This window comes from Hippopotamus amphibius, chromosome 1 (genome assembly GCF_030028045.1).
Source record: "Hippopotamus amphibius kiboko isolate mHipAmp2 chromosome 1, mHipAmp2.hap2, whole genome shotgun sequence".
NCBI lineage: Eukaryota > Metazoa > Chordata > Mammalia > Artiodactyla > Hippopotamidae > Hippopotamus > Hippopotamus amphibius.
Window position 1 is genome coordinate 17,924,292 of NC_080186.1, and position 20,815 is coordinate 17,945,106.

At 49.6% G+C, this 20,815-nt stretch overlaps 1 protein-coding gene across 2 annotated transcripts; it reads right to left on the minus strand.

Moving 5' to 3' along the window:
- Positions 1 to 595: 595 nt before the first annotated feature.
- Positions 596 to 19,165, minus strand: HTR1D (5-hydroxytryptamine receptor 1D). 2 transcript variants are annotated; one of them, XM_057746073.1, is made up of 2 exons: positions 19,114 to 19,165; positions 596 to 2,408 (listed from the first exon to the last, which is right to left on the minus strand). In XM_057746073.1, the coding sequence occupies exon 2, from the start codon at positions 1,833 to 1,835 to the stop codon at positions 636 to 638; it is 1,200 nt and encodes a 399-aa protein (XP_057602056.1). In that variant the 5' UTR covers positions 1,836 to 2,408; positions 19,114 to 19,165; the 3' UTR covers positions 596 to 635. The 2 variants fall into 2 exon arrangements, with proteins under 2 accessions (XP_057602056.1, XP_057602045.1); XM_057746062.1 differs by lacking the exon at positions 19,114 to 19,165 and adding an exon at positions 2,559 to 2,637 and having other exon boundaries at positions 596 to 2,472.
- Positions 19,166 to 20,815: the final 1,650 nt, after the last annotated feature.

The window sequence follows — 20,815 nt, forward strand, 5'->3', positions numbered from 1 at the left end:
GGACAAGGTAGCTATCTGGTTCCAACCATCCCACTTCCCTGCCCCTGGCTCCTGAATCTCGCTCCGTCACTCTATATCATTGGCACCTCCAATCTGAATCTCTCACCATGAACAGCTGAGGGAGATTCAATCTAAGAAGGACTCAGTGGAAGAAATATTGATATGTGGGTGTTATTTTCCAATTAAGGTGTCACATGGAATGGAAACCCCTCCATCTAACTCCAAATTCTCTTTCAACTCAGGTCATTAATCTCATCTACCTTCTTTTAAGCTCCATACAAAACTTAGGTAGACCAGAAAGCCTCCCCCTTTGAGCCTGGGGTCTTTCTACAGAGTCACACAGCTTTCTGCTTCAGTTGCATCCATGGGGAAACCTGTGGGCCATATTCTTTCCAACATGGATGAACCGTGAAAATATTACACTAAGTGAAGTCTTGTCCTCTTTCACACAGCTGCCAGCTTTTCGCGGCTCAGAGGTCAAGAAGACAACAGCAAAAAAGAACACTGAACAATTCTAGTGATTGAACAAAAACCCAAGATATTAGGACTAACCCCCACTCTCAGGAAAAATAAAAAAGACAATTCCAGTTGCGTTACAAGATATAAAAGATAACAAGAGTCATCACCAAATATGACTAAGAGGCTTTCCGGAAATGGATAACTTTCTGAAACGCTTGCCGAAACTCTTCGTTAAACACAGTATAGATTACTGGATTGATGAGGGAGTTTAGATAACCTAGCCAGGTGAAAAAGTCAAAAAGGGCTGGGTGGATCCAGCAGGAGTCCCGGCAGATGGGTAGGACAAGAGATGCAACAAAGAAGGGCAGCCAGCAGATGATAAAGGCCCCCAGAATGATCCCCAGGGTTTTAGTGGCTTTCCTCTCTCGGGCAGCAGAAATCCTCTTGCGCTCCAGGGCACTATCCGCAAGTTTGATTTTCACCTGGTTAAAAAAGAGAGGGGAACCGGCCACATGAGAGTGCCCCTCATGAAGGCTGGGGTTGAGCGAGCAGAGCGAGAACCCCGCAGAGCCTGTGATGAGTTGCGCTGCGGTGAAGCGCTTCCCGTAGAGGGATGGTGGATTCAGGATGCGGTTGCGGGCAGCCATGTAGATCCGGCCATACAGGATGATAAGCAACACAGACGGGATGTAGAAGGCGCCACAGGTGGAATAGATGGTGTAGGAGATCTGAGAAGTGTTCACCAGGCAGTCCGATAGCTCTCCGTGAGCTTTGGCCTGCCGCCAAAAGAGTGGTGGGATGGAGATGCAGATGGAGATGGCCCAGACAATGGCAATCATGGCAGCTGCATGGCCCGCTGTCCGGCGTTTACTGTACTCCAGGGCATCAGTGATGGCCCAGTACCTGTCCAGAGCAATGACACAGAGATGCAGGATGGAGGCCGTGCAGCATGTGATGTCAGAAGACAGCCAGATGTCACACACGAGTTGGCCAAAGCTCCAGGTGTGGGTGGTGGTATATGCGATGCTGATGGGCATGACCAAGATGGAAACTAAGAGGTCAGTCATGGCCAGGGAGCCAATGAGATAGTTGGCTGGGGTGTGGAGCTTCCTGGTCAGGAAGATGGTGGTAAGCACAAAGGCGTTGGAAAGGACCGTGGCCAATGTGATGATGGAGAGGACCACAGCAAGAGAAATCTTGAGGGCTTTAAGAGTCCCTGGATCCCAAGCCCCTGGACTTTCTGTGGCATTCAGGGATCTGTTGGGAGCCCCCTGCAGAAGGCCTTCCACTGACTGGTTTGACGGGGACATTCTAGGTGGCTCTCTCTTCCCACAGACTTTCACACACACAGCTCCTTTCACAGTTGTCCTGCTCATAGAATAAGGTCATCCTTCTGTTTCATGCTGGTGGGAGGCAGCCATCAGAAAAGACCTCAGTGAAAAGACCTCAAAACTCAGCTATATAAAGAACATTGAGGTGACTACCACCTGGTAGTTAAAGGTCTTTCCTAAGCCAGATGAATCCCAAGATGTCTCACTGTTCTGGAACTTTGCCCCGTAACTGATCAGGCCTAGAGGACACATGCTGGATTTGTTAGGCGTTTATCAGGATATCACAACAGTGTAGGCAATGCCCTGGAATCTTTGCCTTTGGCATTTTGGCTCCTTCCATAGCTTGAAAGATAAATGTGTTTAATGAGAACTTCAGAATTTCCTCCATCCTATTCTGAGAAGAATCTGGATTTCAGGTCGCCTCTGGGGAGCTTTTAAAACTGGAGACAAAGAGAAGTACCAGTGGATTCAGAGAGGCAGTGCAGTCAGCAGCTCACAGTTTTCCCAGGTTCGTCTGGATGCGTCATGAGGTCCTTAACTTTGGTTCCTGTCCCACTGAACGTTTGGAGCCCGAACAGACAAAACATACGGGTTACCAAGACTTGAAGAATGCATGAGCTGGGCGAAAGCAAAACAAAGAGATTACTGTGGGTTCATCGAGAAGGACACACGTTCAGAAGTTCTGGGGGTTAAGGAAAGAAAAAAAGTAGAGTTAGGTTCTAGAAAGAATTTAGACACTTGAAATTAACTGTAAGATTAAAAGGATACTGCTTAGTGCTGGCCGTGGTGCAGTGAAACTGGCATTCTCACAAGTGTCAGGAGAATACAGGGGTGTGCGATGTGCCCCACCCCCACAATTCGCAGAGCCGGCAAAGGATCACAGCTGTTGGAAGCATCACAGGCTTGTTACAAGTACATAAAACCAGTCTGTAAATTGTGAATCAGAAACCATCCTATTTATTCAGCAGCAATGGAAACTAAACAAAATAACTCTGTACACACACACACACACACACACACACACACACAGAGGCCACTGGGAAAGATACCAAATTGTTACAATGTATTTTTCTAGGAATTGGGGAGGGGGTGGTGAGCTTTCTTCTATTCATATGAATTTTCCATATTTCCTACAGTGAGCATGCGTGACTCTTAAAACAAAAAGGGAAAACAAAAATATCTTTTTGTTAAGCAGAGAAATTTACTGCCAAAATAAAAACGCCAGAGCATTTTTCATGGTGAAAGTTCAAACCCAGAAGATACATTTGGCTTTCCAAATGAAAATTGGAAATTTAGTCCTAAAAAATCTTGAAGAATCATTTTTTGAAATTATTTATTTATTTATCTGGCTGTGCCAGGTCTTAGTTGCGGCATGCGGGATCCTTTAGTTTCGGTATGCGGGACCTAGTTCCCTGACCAGGGAACAAACTTGGGCCCCCTGTGTTGGGAGCATGGAGTCTTAACTGCTGGACCACCAGGGAAGTCCCAAGAACCATTTTCTTTTTTCCTCTGTGTCTCTGGACTTGAATCTGGGTTTCAGTATTTAGGATATGGGCAAGTCCGGGGGTCTGAAGTCCATGGGGCCTGGTAGGCAGCCCCTGCGTGTATGGGGTTGGCAAGAAGAATGCCAAGGGACTTCCCTGGTGGCGCAGTGGTTACGAATCCACCTGCCAATGCAGGGGACACAGGTTTGAGCCCTGGTCCAGGAAGATTCCATATGCCACAGAGCAACCAAGCCCATGTGCCACAACTACTGAGCCTGTACTCTACAGCCCACCAGCCACAACTACTGAAGCCCATGCACCTAGAGCCCGTGCTCCACAACAAGAGAAGCCACCACAATGAGAAGCCTGCGCACTGCACTGAACAGTAGCCCCTGCCTGGTACAACTAGAGAAAGCCGAAGCGCAGCAACAAAGACCCAACACAGCCATAAAGTTAATTCATTAATTAAAAAAAAAAGAATGCCAAGATCTCTTAGCCCCACCCACAGACCCCTTAGCCAAGACCCACAGCCCCACTGGGTCTCCCCCTGCCTTGTGTGGAATGCTACAACTCCACCAGGAATCCCTATGATTCATTTTATCTTTTCCAGGTCAGCTAAGCAAACAGGTCTTGCCCTGAGAGCATTCACAGCCCAGCAAGGGAAGCAGACATGTAGTTTCAAGGACCCTGGGATGCAGCTAGCAAGGCAGAAAATTATATATATATATATTTATATACATATATATATTCTTAAACATGTGATCATTATAATTACGTATGAATTTTTTTCATAGTTTGTATGTTTTTCAATTTCATATATTTTGAAAACTGTTCCATCAGTCACTCCCACAATATCATTAAGGGCTGCATATTGTTCTACTGGTTGCCTACATTAAGGAGAAGGGAGAGACGGCATTCCTGGTGGCTGAAAAGGCAAGAGAAAAGGCCCAGAAGCTGGAGTGCAGAGAGCAGAGGGGGTAGGTGATAAGGCTCAAGGTGGCTGGTACCAGGCATAGGGGGCAGCAGGGCACAGGGGAGAGTCTGGCTTGGATTGGGGCAATCTGGGCTCTAATCCTTGTTCTACCCAGCCTTCCTCTTTGACCTTGGGCAAGATCTTAGGTCTCAGATTTCTTCCCCAAAACAGGAGCCACCCCACCTGCCAACCAGGACTGCTGTGGAGCTCTCATTTCTCCTGGCAAGGTCATCCTCTGAAACCCACCAAAAGGCTGAAGAGGTGTCAAGAATCATTATCCTACTTCCTTCCTTCTGCTCAGCTCAGGGCTTTGTTGGGAAGGTTCGGTCTATGTCTGCTGACTGATTTTAAAACATTAAGAAGCTAAATGTGCAATGTGGTAGTTTCCCTGCCACTCCCCAGAACTGTGCTTCATCTTTAAAAAAATATCTGCCTAGAGGAGGGAAAACAGCCTCAGTTTAAGGAAACCCATCTTAAACCATCCGCTCTAAAACATTCCCAAAGTTAGAGGAATATTATCATAGTATCTTTCATGGGGCTCTTGGTGTGTTCCAGGCACTGAGTTAGCCCTGAGGCCAACTCCACCTATGGCCCCCAACGTACAAATGAACCAACCGGCGCTCAGAAAGGTGATGTCACCTGCCCGATGTCACCTGCCCAGGGTCACCCAGGTAGAAGTGGAAAAACCAGGTCCAGGGCCAGCTCTGAAATTTCCACTCTTCTCCACACTGCCTCAGTTCAGGAAGCAAAGCCTTGAGGCATGTTTGCTTCTAGGAGTGAAGCTGGTTTGGGAATCTCACGGTGATAAGTGAAAATGGTGATTCCCTCCTGCCTCCCACCCCCCTCCTTGGCCCCGTGCTCCACCCCAAAGGCCTCTGGCTGAAGATTTCCTCACTTTGGTTCACAGGGAAAATGTGAAGTCGGGTTGGACTGTTTGGAATTTTCTTCCCTCCAGACGGTCTGGGTGAGGGAGGTGCTGTCATGTCTCACAGAAGGCTGGTGTGCTTGCCCCACACACCCCGGGGGTCACTCCTTGGGTTCCAGGGATTCAAATGACCTCATTCCAGTGAAAGGCGTGGGCTCAGAAAGGCCTGAGAGGCTGGTGGGTGACATCTAGGGAAGAAGGACAGGGTGGATTGCCTCAATCAGGAATGCCGGGCTGGAGCTTTGAAGGAATTCACAGCATTCTGAGGACTTCTCCTGCCTGCCATCCTTCTCTAACTAGAAGAAATTTGGGGGGAATTTCCTACAATCCAGCTACCTTTGGAGGCACAGACGGTAGCTCTATAGTCAACCACCTCTCTGCCATCACACTTCAAATAATAAGATTAAAAAGTACAGATTCAAACAACGAACTACCATCTTCATCCAGCAGATAGCTAAAAATCTTTAACCTGATCATGCCACGTCAGTTTCGTAAAGACGAGGAGCAGCAGGAATTGTCACCTCTCCCCAGCAGAGTATAAACTGGAGGACCTTGTGTCAGCAAACAATTCGGTCTTATGTCATACACCTAAAAATGTAAGGACTACCTCATGACCCAGTGATTTCACTCCCAGCTATATAAGACAGAGAAACGCTTCGATGTGTTCCCCAGCAGACAGGAACGAGAATAGTCACGGGGGGACGGACGGTAATGGCAAACAGCTGGAAACCACCCAAGCATCCATCAGCAGCAGAACGGCAGGATGTGGCACAGTCCTATGACGGGGGCTACAGAGAAGCAAGACTGGGTAAACCAAAGCATCAAAAGTGGATGATTCTCACAAACATGACACTTAGTGCCAACGTCAAAAACACGCCAGAAGAAACAAACTGTTTGAGGATATAAATATACGTGGCAAAGCCATAAGGAAAAGCAAAGAAACGTTAAATATAAAATTCAGGGTAATCGCCTGGTGGTCCAGTGGTTAAGACTCAGGGCTTTCACTGCAGGGGGCCCGGGTTCGATCCCTGGTCAGGGAAAAATAAATAAATAAAAATAAAATAAAATACAATTCAGGATAGTGGTTACCACTAGAGGGGAAAGGAAGTGGGGATGTAATCACGGAGGAGTTTGAAAGTATCAGTGGGGCATCACTGGTGGTGCAGTGGTTAAGAATCCGCCTGCCAACGCAGGGGACACAGGTTCGATCCCTGCTCCGGGAAGGTCCCACATGTCATGGAGCAACTGAGCTCGTGTGCCACAACTATTGAGCCCATGTGCTTCAACTACTGAAGCCCATGCACCTAGAGCCTGTGCTCCGCAACAAGAGAAGCCACGGCAATGATGAGCCTGCGAACCACAACGAAGAATAGTCCCCACTCTCCGCAACTAGAGAAAGTCCACATGCAGCAACAAAGACCCAACACAGCCAATAAATAAATAAATAAATTTATTAAAAAAATAAAATAAAATAAAGTATCAATGATGTTCTGTTTTTTTTAAGGCGATGGTGAGTACATGCATGTTTACTATTAGTCTTTAATCTGTATGTTTTTTTATATATATGTGTGTGTATATATATATATATATGCTCTTTTGTAGGAAATATGTTTTTAATTTTTCTTTCTTTCTTTTTTCTTTTTTTTTTTTTGCTGCATTGGGTCTTCGTTGCTGCCCGAGGGCATTCTCTAGTTGTGCCTAGAGGGGGCTAATCTTTGTTGCAGTGTGTGGGCTTCTCAGTGCAGTGGCTTCTCTTGTTGTGAAGCATGGGCTCTAGGCATGCGGGCTTCAGTAGCTGCAGCACGCGAACTCAGTAGTTGTGGTGCACGGGCTTAGTCGCTCCGGGCATGTGGGATCTTCCTGGACCAGGGATCGAACCCGTGTTCCCTACAGTGGCAGGTGGATTCCTAACCACTGCGCCACCAGGGAAGTCCCTGTAATTTTTCTTAATCAATTTTGTACATTATAAAAAAAGAGAACCACACTATCAGCATTGGTAGTATTGGAACCACACTACCAGCACTGATACATCAATTTTGATACTTTAATACCTATCCATACATCCTAGTCTCAAAGATCTGGGTTCTGGTCCCAGCTCTGCCACTGACCAGCAGGGTAATCGTGAGAAAGACATTGATTTCTCTTTGACCCTCAGTTTCTTTGTTGGTAAAATGGGAGCATTAGCATGGCTATGCTGCCCCAAAGGGGTGTTTAGTAGTTCCAATAATATCATGTATGTGATGTGCTGTAACTGTAGCACCCTGAACAAATGTAACTATGGCAACAGAGATGGAGGGGAATGGCTAAAAGCATACATTTTAGGTCAGGCAGGCTCAGGTCTCAATCCCTGTTGCTCCACTTTCTCACTGTGGCCAGTAAGCTCTCTGAGCCTCAGTGATGGAGCTGATAATGCACACCTCACCAGAGTTTGGGGAGTACTGGTAAGAACATGGATCCAAATGCCCAACATAGTAAATGATGACTTCTCTGGTTTCTCTAGGACGTATCCAACCATGTTCAGGTCTCCAGGCAGCAAGGTCTCTTCTCTCACTAAAAACAAGGCACCACTGTCCATTCTAGTGAGTGACGTCTGCCATTGTCAGAGCTACCAGCCATAACAGGAGCCACACTCCCGGGAGCCATCACAGCAGCAACAGGGAACTTCTTCAGCCTCTCCCAAGCCCAGCAGCATCTCTGGAGTCCAGATCACACAGACTCCAGCCACACCATGCATCCCCTAGCTCCAGCATCTCTGCAGACGGGTGGAAGGGGAAAAGCAGGCAGACCTGGGTCCCAGGTCCAGCTTGGTCCACAGACCACCTCTGACCACAGCTGACTGGACCGGGGTGGACATGTGAGCCAAAACAAGCCAGCAGATTCCCTCTCGGGAATATAGACTGGAGACTGTGAGCAGCTGGGCAGATAGATGATGGACAGAAAGGACTTGAAAGCTAAGGACGCTGAGGCAAGAGTCAGGTCACAGTCACAACCAAAGGCAGGGCAAGTTGGGAGGGGGGAGGAACAGAAAAGCGATTAGTAAACAAACCAAAAAAAAAGCCCCAAACAAACAAAAACAGGTCTGCAGAGAGAGGCAGGAGAACAGAGCAGACAGAGAAAGCAGAGAGACAGGAGAAACACCTGCCCTGGGAGAGGAGGAGGAAGGAGCCTTCCAAGTCCAGTGATACTCCTTATCCTTAGATGTCCGGGAGCAGCCTCTGGACCCGGGAAACCTCATTTGCAGCAACTTGCACTTTTCCTAGTTGAGCCAGGTCAAATGGACACACCAGGCCCTGAGAAAGAGAAATCAGATAGAGGATTTTCAGTTCCTCCCCACCAAACAATCCCCACCGTGGGACGGAGGCAAGTCATTTCACCTCCTGCACTTTGCTGCCTCATCTGTGAATTGGGGTCCCAGCACCTTTTCTCCAGAACTGCTGTGTGGATTCAGGGAAGGCACAGTGGCTGCCACACCGCAGGTGTCCTTCTTATTACTCTTCACTAAGGCTTCTCACCCAGGGCTCCATTCCTCCAGCCTACAGGACGATCAGTCACCTCCCCTTTCAGAAGGATCTTTATTTTAACTGAGTCATAAAACCTTGCCAGAAACAAAGAGGATGTATGGGTTTAATGTAGTCTCAGAAGCCAGTCCGGTCCTTTTGGAGAAAAAAAAACCAAGGCTGTGATAAAGATTTGTTGCAGTAGAATCAATCCCCCACAGAGGAATTCGTGTCTGTTCTTTCTCTGGAAGCTGTGTGGTACGGATGAGTGAGCCCTGAAAGGGGAAATCATTCTCCACAAAGCTGAAGAGTGCTTTATATGTTACAAAGTACATCCACAGCTATTATTTCACCTCATTCTCTCTACCGCATGGGACCTCCCACAGTCTTGTTCTTCTCTGTAAAATCAGGGTATCAAGTCTATCTCCCGGGGGCGTCATGCCGGTGAAATAAATATAAGAGGAAGACTGAAAAGTTTTAATGTGAGTGTGTGTCTATCAATCAGTCTATCTGTAAACGAATGCAAGTTTTGAAATCTAATCAGTTTCTTGAGCAAGTCAACCTTTCACCTCAGTTTCTCTAATTATAAAATCTGGAAAATGTCACCAAAAAAAAGTAGCCAAGGAAACTTCCCTGCTGGTCCAGTGGCTGGATGCCACGTTTCCAGTGCAGGGGGTGCAGGTTCGATCCCTGGTTGGGGAACTAGGATCCCACATGCTGGGTGGCCAAAAAAAAAAGGTAGCCAAACCTCTGACCCAGAACTTCTACTCCCAGTTATATACCCAATAAAAACATGTACAACTGTTCACCAAAAGGCATGTGCAAGAACTGTTCATAACAGTACTATTGAACAACCCCAAATTGGAAGCCACCCAAACAAACATCAACAGCAGAATGGATAAATACATCGTGGCATACTCCTGCAGTGGCATACTACACGGCAGAGAGGATGAACCCTACCTCCCTGCCACACACACCCTCAAGGATGAACCTCAGACATATGGAGAGCATAAGAAACTCAACATTATGTCCCCACATGTTAGTCAAACTGCATAAAGTTCATGAATGGGCAAAACGGACCTACACTGATGAGAGTCATGCTAGTGTGGTGTGCTTGAGTGGGAAGAGGCAGTGACTGGGAAGGGGCATAAGGGGGGCTGCTGGGTGAAGGTCATATTCTATTTCTTGAACCAGCCGTGTTCACTTTGTGGAAAAAAAATATTTTTTTTTGGCTCGGCCACACGGCTTGTGGGATCTTAGTTCCCCAACCACGGATGGAACCCGTGCACCCTGCAAGGGAAGTGCAGAGTTCTAACCACGGGTCCGCCAGGGAATTCCCCACTTTGTGAAAATTCATCAGACTGTACACCTGTGTTTGGGGTACTTTTGTTTTTGTAAAAAGTTTACCCCCCAAAACAGTGGTTAAGTGCCTAAGAACCCAAGGTACCTGTTCTGCTGCTCAAAGACAACCTTGGACTTGTCATTTAACCTCTTGAGCTCAGTTTCTTCATGTGGAAAGTGGGGACGATAACTGTACCAATGCCATAGGGCTGTTTCGTTCGAGCAAGCCAAGCAGAAAGCACCAGCCATCAGCAGGTGCTCTGCACACTTTAGTTAGTTGTAATTAACAGTCCCTCACTAGCAAACATGACCTGAAAGGAACTTTTAAAATGACATATAATCCAATCTAATCAGTTGAGATTGCTGAGGCCAAGAGAGGTGACTGTCTTGCCCAAGATCACAGAGCAAAGTTCCACCTCCCTCCCAGCTCAGCTCGGTGCTTCCACTACTCCATGCTGCCTCCACCTTCCCCTTTCAAGAGGAAGCGTATATTTCCTTGCCTCTGGATTCTGGGCTCAGCATGGACTAGCTATGGCCAACAGAGTCAGGCAGAGGTGACAGTGAACCATTCCAAATCTAGTCCTCAAGATGCTGTGCATGTTTCCACTTGCACTCTACCATTTCCATGAGGAGAACGTGTGCGGGCTAGGCACCGGCCGCAAGAGGAGAAGACAGAGACATTGCTGCTCACACCAACGGCCCCAGCAAATTCCCATGGAGAACACAGCTCCTCAGCTGATGGGCAGATGCATGTGTGAGCCCAGCCAAAATAGCAGAAATATGCAGCCCATTTCAGATTAAAGCAGCCAATCTCCAGATGCATGAGTTGTAGTAATAAATATTATTGTTTTAATCCATTGAGTTTGAGGGTGGCTTGTTACACAGCCATAGCTGACTGATATAGTCCCCTCTTTCACTGAATTACTAAATTCTATCAATTCCACTGCCTAAACCTAACTCTGCCTTGGCTCTTTCCCTTCCTCTCTATCCTAGTTGCTACTGTTTTGTTTCAGGCCAAAACTTTTTCTGTCCTAAATGGTCTCCCTGCCTCCACTCCTTTCCATTCTCTTTCCACATCACACTCAGAATCTTCCTTTTAACTAAAAGTCTGACCATGTCACTCCCTTAAAATCCTCCACTGCACCTGGGATTAAGTCTCAGCTCCATGGCTTGTTTTAAGAGATCCTTCATGAACTGGTCTTTAATTACATGTCCAGCATCACCTCTGAAGCTAGCTGGTTGTGACTTTCACACTCCAGCAGCACAGATACGCTTGTTTTCCTGCCAGCACCCTGCTACCATACCCATGTCCCAGGGCCGTTTCCTGCTCTACACCTTTGTCTCTGCTGTGTCCTCTGCCTGGAAATTGTCACCTTTCAGGACTAAGTTCTGTCATCTCCCCAGGAAGCCTTTTCTAAACTTTCCCCAGGCTGGCTTGGGTTAGGTACCCCTCTTCTGGATGCCCAACACCAAGGGTCTTACAGCATGGGACTGTCTCCATCACTGGACATTGAGTGCAGGGACCATATGTTATTTAGCTCCTATGGCCGTGACACCTGGCCCAGAGCAAGAGGTCAATAAATGTTTATGAAAGGCTCCATGAACTGGTGAGGAATGGGCCCTGAGGACAGGGCACTGGACTGAGAGAAGGGAGCCCTGGGCTTTAGATTGGTTCTGCCACTAATTCTCTGTGACTTTACAAAAGACAGTTCCTCCTCTGGGCCTCAGTTTCTCTATCTTGAAAACGAGAGGTGTGCACCAGATCAGAGAGTCTGCTGCTATGCATCAGAATCACTTGGGGGGCTTTAAAACAGTACAAATGCTGTTAAAAACAAAACAAAACAGATGTCCAGGCTTCAACCCCCGAGGGGTAGAGCCTAGACTCTGTAATTGTTCAAAGCTCCTCACAAGTTTCTAGGGTGCAACCAGGTTTGGAAACCACTGGCCTGGATGATCTCTGGTTATTTTAATCACTGGCGAGCTAGTTATCTTTAAAATGTCAAAGACGGGTAAAGCTTGTTTCCAAGGCCTTTGTAACAGTTAGGGAAACATGAGACTCCAACCCCTTCCTACTTTCAGCCTTGTGCTGGGTCAGTTACCAGCCTTCAGCAGGGAAAGGACTATCTTGAATGACTAAGTGTATTATACAAAGGCTCTCACTGAATTCTCCCATGCTTGTGAGAAAGAGGGCAAAGAAGTTTTAAACTCTCACCATCTACCCCTAATACTCCCCCTTGGGGCACAGTTGCTTTTCCCATTTTACAGATGAAGAAACTGAGGTCCAGAGAGGTAAAATGATTAGCCAAAGGCCACACAGGCGATACATGACATAGCTGGGATTCAGAGCCAGCGCTGAGAAACTCTACAATAGTCACTATTGGCCAAATGTGGCCATTGAGAACTTGAAATATAGCCAATGAGATGTGCTGCCTTTTTTTTTTTTATAAATTTATTTATTTATCTATTTATTAGCTGTGTTGGGTCTTCGTTGCTGCACACGGGCTTTCTCTAGTTGTGGCGAGTGGGGGCTACTCTTCATTGTGGTGCACGGGCTCCTCATTGCCGTGGCTTCTCTTGTTGCGGAGCAGGGGCTGTAGGCACACAGGCTTAAGCAGTTGTGGCACATGGGCTCAGTAGGTGTGGCTCACGGGCTCTAGAGCACAGGCTCAATTGTTGTGACACATGGGCTTAGTTGCTCTGTGGCATGTGGGATCTTCCTGGGGCAGGGATCGAACCCATGTCCCCTGCATTGGCAGGCGGATTCTTAACCACTGCGCCACCAGGGAAGCCCCAAGATGTGCTGCTTTAAGTGTAAAACACATTGGGTTTCAAAGACTTAGTTCAAAAAAGAATGTAAAATATGTCATTAATAATTTTTATATTAGTTACATGATAATATTTGGATATATTAAGTAAAATATGTAATTGAAATTAATTTCACTTTTTAAAATATGTGGGTACCTCTAAATTTTCCAGATCTAAAATTACATTTGTGGCTTGCATTGTATTTTTATTGGGTAACACCACTCTAGAACCAGTCTTTACAACAGGGGTGATATTGCCCCCTAAGGGTCATTTTAGGACTCTGTTCTCATGAAACCCAATGCAATCCCAGGAAGGGGTCAGGACAGTACCGGGTGCTGTGCGGGCAGGGGCTAGAATAGCAGTAGCAGTAAAATAATGGCCAATATTATTAAGAGCTCACTATGTGCCAGGCACTGTTTTGTTTTGTGTTGTTAATATTTATTTATTTATTTGGCTGTTTTGGGTCTTAGTTGTGGCACTCAGTATCTTAGTTGTGTCAACCGGGCTCCTAGTTGCGGCATGCGGGATCTAGTTCCCTGATCAGGGATGGAACCCGGGCCCCCTGCATTGGGAATGCAGAGTCTTAACCACTGAACCACCAGGGAAGACCCAGGCACTGTTCTAAGCACTTCCCCAATATCAACTCATTTAAGTCCGACCACAACCCTCAGAAGTTGGTGCTATTATATTCATTTCCCAGGGAAGGAAGCCGAGGCTCAGAGAAATGGCTTGCCTGAGGCCCCAGTGCTAGGACATGTAGATCTAGAATTGGAACCTGGCTTCCTCAGTTCCAAGCTCCACCACTCATAAAAGGTGTCAAGTCGGTTCCACTCCCTTCTTCATTCACAAATATTTAACCATATGTGCTGGCACACATTCAAAAAGAATCTCTGCTCAGTCCCTGTTATGCGCTGGGCTCCATCCCTCTTGCCTGAACGGGGTCTCTCTTTGCCAGGTCCAGTGATGGGAGGGTACACAGACACCTTCATCCTGCACTCAGCACGCAATACTCTGCCTGTTTTTCCAGCATGGCCCGAAGAGAGGGGCGGGAAGGTGGTTAAGAATGTGCACGTGCATTACCTAAAATCTTATTTAAAATGCAGATTCTGATTCTGTGGGTCTAGAGCAGGACCTGAGATTCTGCATTTCAGGCAGTCTCCCAGGTGATGTTGCCGCTCCCTTGACCACACTGAGTTGTGTGAGAGGTAATAGTAATGTCAGCCCTGGGATTTAAGAAGGATCTCAGAGTGTCAGAGCAGGAAGGACTCTTAGGAATTATCCACTCCTACTCCCTGATGGTGCTGAGAGGGAAAGAAAGGGTAAGACAGTTGCCCAAGGTCACACAGTGAGTTACAGGCAGAGACCAAGTCTTCCGACACTCATCCATGCTCTTTCCCATTCACAGTCTCCTGTTTGCAGCAGCAGCCAGGACAGGCGTATCCAGATGCTCTTGAGGCCATTTCACACTATATGCTTTTGGCATTTTCAAATCCTCTCCCCCTCTCCCATCTGAGTTTCCAAACTAGGGGCGTAATCCTGGGAGCAGACTGGCAGGACAGACCACATTCTGCAAGAAACCTTTAAGGCTGCATCCCCTGGTCCTGGAGCTCCACCTGCCCCTCCCCACCAGATGCTGCACATCTGGGTCCCCAGAAAGCACTTGAGCTGATGGAGTGAAACTGTTTTCAGGACACAGGAGAGGCTCTCTTCTCCAGACTGGATGAGCAGGGTACTAACAACAGGAATTCATTTCCTAGAAATTAAACACTGAATTTGTCGGTGTTTACAAGATTCACCATCTGCTTTCCCTGCTGGGAGGTGCAATACAGCCGTGATTCAAACATAAGCTTTGGAGTCAGGTAGAGCTTTGGAGTTAGGTAGACTGAATTTGCTTCCCGGCTCTGCCATTTATTAGCTCTGTGACCTTGGGCAAGTTACTCAACCTGTCTGAGCCTGTTTCCTTATCTGTTCAATAGCTGATTACTTAAAGCCTATCACAGGAATTCCCTGGCGGTCCAGTGATTAGGATTCCGTGCTTCCATTGCAGGGGGCACGGATTTGAACCCTGATCAGGGAACTAAGATCCCACAAACTGTGCAGCATGGCAAAAAAAAAAAAAGGCCTGTCACACGTTGCCACGAGCCACACAGATGTGGACCCTGATCGTAGGAAGACACTGTGGCCCTGAGGAAACCCTCCTGGAAACTGGGACCACAGAGGATGACAGTGGAGCATGCAGTGAGCCTCAGGAAAGTAAGGGCAACAAGTAACCTGCAGCAACCCTAAGATCCCTCGCTGAAAGTGGCTCTGAAGGCAAGCACCAGAGGACAAACAGAATTAGCAAGTGAGGAGGAGCTGGGGCCAATGACACCTATTCCACAGGACTGCAGCTTGGCAAAACCTTCCCTGCCATGCACCCCAAATCCCTTTTCTTCATCTCCTATTGCGTCCTTGTCCAGAGATTGCACAGTCCAGCCCTCTCCTCTCATCCTCCTGTTGACCTGCACTCAGCAAGAGACCCCACCTCCAGCTCGCCTGAGACCTCCTCCTGCAAAACACCGTGATTCTCTCACTCCTCTGAGCCTTTGCACAGGCTATTCCCTCTACCTGGAATGCCCTTCCTCTCGTCTCCTCCACCCTCTCTAGAGGTTCCTCTGGGCCCTAGGGATGGAACTGACTCTCCCCCCTCCCTGTCCCACTGGTCTTCTTATTACACATCACACGGGGCTCCCCTCAACTGGGCTCACTTGCTGACTGCCTGTCTCCCTGTTGGACTTGAGTTCTGGAAGGGAAGGCGATATGTGTGTCACGGAGCCCAGGGACCTCTGTGTGGGGTACCCTTCCACGTCTTCCACCCGTCCAACTCTGATATCACCCTCAGGATCGAATTTAACTTCTCTTTGTGGAAACATGTCCACTCCTTCCACCCAAGTGGAACCTCTCTCCTCTGTGTTAGCTGGTGCCTCCTGACATGGTTCATACAGTACAATTCTTATCATCCTGCATCCAGCGCTTGTAGGTCTCTCTTCCCACAAGATGGTAACTTCCTGGAACAGAGTCTGGTTTTGTTCACAGCTGTATGTTTTGAGCTCAATACGTGTAGTGGTTCAGTAACGATTTGCTCAAAGAATGAATGAAAGGAGCACACTGACAAGTTTACCTTTGTCCCCCCACCCCTTGCTTTGTGCCACTGGCCACAAATATCCTTTGTTCATCCCTCCTGGATATCTCATAGGGAACCCAAACTTAACTGAGCCAGGATCTTCCTCACCCACCCAGCCCCTCCCTACTGTTTCTGCCTTGGTAGGCATTATCCTGTTCTTATTCATCCATCCCCAACACTTGGAATCCTCCCTCCTTCCCTCTCTTCCCCAGCATTTAACCAGTTATTTACTTTTTATGAATGAAGAAGCAGAGGCTCAGAAATGTAATGCAGTTGGCTCAACGTCACACAGCAAATAAGTGGCCAGGTCCAGGGTCTCGCTCTGAAGAGCCCGGACTCCCTACCTACTGAGTCCAGCTCTTATTCCACCCACGGGTCTTGTCTCCTTTCCCCTAACTTCTCTACATATATTTGGGGCATTTGTGTCTTGGTTCAGACTGTTCCCTCTGCCTGGAAGAGCAATCTTTCCCATTCCTCTTCCTACATATCTATTATAATCTGCTCTCTGCTCTCTGAAGCCCTTCTCAAAGCCAATTCCTCCAGGAAGACTTCCCTGGTTAATTGGATGCAAAATCTCCATCCTTTGAACCCTTTCCTGACCCCAGGTTTGTTTGTTCCTCTTACGCCTGTGGATGGAAGCTCCTTGAAGATCTACCTATTTCCTCCCTACTCCAGTGACCAGAGCACAACAGGCTCACAATCAATATAGAGTAACTCTTCATGTAAGGCTCAGATGAGCCAAGGAGAAATAATAGCATTCCCTCTTTCCTGTTTAAAGCTCTCCAATGGTTCCTGTCTCAGAATAAAATCCAAAATCCTCACCATGGCCTGCAAGGCCCCTATGTGACTCCCCAGCACCCCCCACCGCCCCAGCCACCTCTCTGACTTCATCTCTTACCAGTCTGCCCCCCTCCGCCCCCACCGACATTAAATATCACCCCCTTGGCAAAGCTCTGACCAGCCAACGTAAAGTGTCTCATCCTTCACCATGTTACCTTGCCTCCTGCTCATTTCAGCACTTGACCGTATCGGATACTTGCTGCTTGTTTGTTTATTGCTGTCTCCCCTCTGGCTCCCCACCATGCACCTTCTGTCCAGCTCATCACCATATCCCCAGGGCCTAGAACAGTGCCTGGCTGACAACAAATAGACAGATCTACAGCCTGAAGAGCGATCTGGGCTGGAGACAGGCATTTATGAGTCATGTGCACGGAAGCGGTAGCTAGAGCCAATGGGGTGGGTGAGATCACCCAAGGAGAGTGTCCACTGCGAGGAGAGAGGAGGGCCTGGGAGAGCAGAGCAGCTAGTGGCTATAGAAAGGAGGATGAACCTGCAAAAACAACAGAGATGAAGAAGGAAAAATGCAAGTGTTCAGTCGCAGGAGCCAGGAGAAGAGAGTGTTTCCAGGGGAAGGACAGATCAGCAGAGAAAGTCAAAGAATGAACAGTGTCTGCTGAATTCAGCTTCCTAGAGGACACTGATGACCTTGGCAGGCCCCTGCCCCTCTGTGGGCCTCAGATGGGCGTCACCTGTGCAATATAAGAGTGACTTCTCATGTCCTGGGAACTCCCAGCTCTGAGAGTGTATTTCTGCTCACACTGACATCACTCTGGCCAAAAAGAACAGTCATCTATCTACCTGTGGCCTAGGAAAGAAGAGATGACCCCGGGGTATCCACTCTCATTATTTATCCATCAGGTAACTGACAAACTGAGGAAGCATCTGTGTATTTCTGGGACTGTCCTAGGCACCATAAGGAGGGGAAGAGGCCCTAGGCCCTGCCAGTCATGTCCAGGTGGCCAGCCCCTCCCTCCCATGCCATCCTCTAGGTCCTGGCTTCCTAATGCCTCCACGACAAAGGCCATCCACTTCTCCCCACCAGCTGGATAAAGGCCCAGCTGCCCAAACGGCTTTGCTGGTTGCTGTTGGTAAAGAGTTCCTTGATGTCCTTGTGAGGAAGGCTGAGACCCTGGCTTGTGGCTATGCCACCCAGAGGAGAGCAAAGACCCACAAGGTGTGGTCGATTAGAAAACATTGGAAGCTGATCACAAGGAAGAGACAGAGAGGCTGCTCCTACCACCAGAGCCATGGTGCCAGGTGCAGCTCCTACCAACCAGAGCCACCAATGCCAGGTGCTGTGCTAAGCAATGACCCTGTCTGATTTGCACAGCAACCCTGTGAGGTGGCCGTTCTAATCCCCATTTTACATGGGAGGAAACCAAGGCTCAGAAGAGGTGAAGGGCTTTCCCAAAGTCACACAGCTAGTAACTAGCCAAGCCCTGTTTGCTAATGCAGCCAGTCTGACTGAGAGCCCCTGCTCTTAATCCTTGAGCCTCCCCAGAGCTAGTGAGGTAAGGGACTTTAGTCTTACATTCTTTTACAAGCAGTTTGGCCTTGGGCAAGATTTATTCCCCACTCTCTACAGCTGCAAATAAAGCGTATTTCTTAGTGCCCTTCCATTTCTGACATTATGTAATTAACTGGGATTTGTACCGAACTTTACAGTTTATAAATAGGCATTCATAAGGCATCTCATTTTTTCCAACAGATCCTGCAGGGTGGGAGAATCATCCCCTCCATTTGATAGATGTGCAGACTGAGGCTCGAAGAGACGCAGTGACCCGCCCAAGGTCACAAAGCAAGTCAGCGACGCCGGGCTTCGGGTCCGGAAGCCGAGGCTCCACACCAGAGGCTCCTCCAACTCCCCTCCTGAAAGGGGCGGCCCCGCGGCGCCCTGACCGGGCCGGCAGGGGGCGGCGCCCGGCTTCCCTCGGCCTCCCGGGGCCACGTGGGGGCGTCGCAGCCCCCCACCAGGGCGGCATCTCCCGCCCCGCCGGACCTCCCGGAACTCGCGCCAGGGCTCCCGCAGCCACCCCCGGGCGCTGCCTCGGCCCACCCTCCCTCCTAGGGCTCCGGACGGCGCCCCCCGACGCTCCTCTCCGGCTGGACAGGTCCTCCGGGACCCCCTGCCCGCGCGCGCCCCTCCGGCCCGGAGGCGTCGAGAGGCGGGACGCCCGGGCCCGCGGGTGCCAAGGAGGACGCCGCCTCCCCGCCCAGCTCCACCGGGACGGCTGGCCTGCGAGCCGCCAGGGTCCCGGCGCCCCTCCCGGGCGGCCCCGGACGCCGAGCGCTTACCCGCTCCCGGGCGCGCAGGTGCGGACGGCGGGCTGGCCCTCCCGGGTCCTCTTCCTCGCGCAGCGCCTCGTCTCCCAGCCGGCGGCCGCCTCATCGCCGCCGCGACCCCCAGCCAAGCTTTGGACGCTGCCCGCCCCGCCGCCCCGGGGCCTCTTCCCGGGCCCGCGCCCTCGCGATCCCCACCTCCCTGCGCCCTGCGGCTCCGGCTCCCCGCTCCCCTTCCCGCGCCCGCCGCTCCTCCTCGCTCCCCCTCCCCCAGCTCCTCCCCCGCGAGGCTCCCTCCCCACTCTGCTCCCCCCCAACCCCCCCGCCGCCTGCCAGGAGGGAGGCTCGGCCCCTTCCAGTCCGGGCCGGGTGGCCGCGCGCTCCCAGCCCCCGCCTCCGCTCTCGCCGCAGCCCCAGCCCCAGGAGTGGGTGGGCGCTGAGGACGGGAGGTGAGGATGGCCCCAGCTCGGTGCTCCCCGGTCCCCACCTGTAGGAGAGAGGGCGGGCTGGGTCCGGAGTAAGGGGTGGTGAGAGGTGGACCCTGCCCAGAGACCCTTGGTGAAAGCCGAGCCTCCCCCATCTGTCCCTGTCCCCTGTGTTTATCCCTAGTTAGGTTGTTTTCCTTCATTTCGTAGATATGTATTGATCAGGCATCTTCTAGGCACTGGGGACACAGCAATGAACAAAACGGATGTGGACCCAATGGATCTTTCATGAATGTAGTAAGTAAAACATATGAAGTGTTTATAGAGGTAAATAGTGTGGAGGAAAATGAAGCAGGGAAAGGGGACAGAGAGTTGGTGCAGGCTTTGAACAGGGAGGTCAGGGGAGGCCTCCCTGGGAAAGTGGCATCTGAGCAAAGACAGGAGGTGAGGCAATGAGCCCTGCAGAAATACCAGGAAACCACACTCCAAGTGAGGGCAGCGAGGCAAGGGCAGTGAGTAGTAGGAGTTGAGGTCAGAGAGGCCGGGAAAAGGGCAGCTGCCTCCCTCATTCAAACAGCAGATTCTGAGCAGCGGACCCAACCCCCAGGTTGCAGCAGGTGTTGGGCGTGCAGAGATGAATCTGCCTGGTTCCGAGAACCAGGGTTGAGAGGAGACTTGAGCACAGAGGAACGATGGATGAGAAAGGTTCAGGAAGAGGCCCAGGGCTGGGCAAGTCCAGGTTTCATGCCCTCAGGGGGAGCTGGCCTTCTGTCTCCTTATGGGCTTTTGTCTCCTTGTTCTTCATGAATTTCCAAGGCTTGTTATTAGGTGCATTGCCGCCAGGATTGTTATGTCTTCTTGATGAACTGACCCTTTTATCATTATGAAGTGACCCTCTGTCCCCGGCAACAGCTCTTGTTGTGAAGCCTTCTTAACTGGTGTAGGGAGAGGCCAGCAGCAGTCCCTGCCACTGGTTTATTTCCAGCCCACACAGCTGTTGGACATCTGGCACACCCCAAACTCAGCAGCTCCTCCAGACTTTCTTTCCTGTGTCCTTCTGTGTCCTTCTGCTCCATGAGTTCTCTACCCACTGGCCCTCCCCTCCTTTCTCCACTCCTCACCCTCCTGGTTTACCATTTGATGATTGGCCTGGAACCTTCATCTCTCTCAATTTCTCTCTTTTTTGGAAGGCTGTGATCAATGATCGTTAATAATGCAAAAGTTCTTTTTGTCTTAGTGCAAATCCCAGGCAAGTAAATCACTGGCAAATAGACAGGAGTTATCGGCAGCCA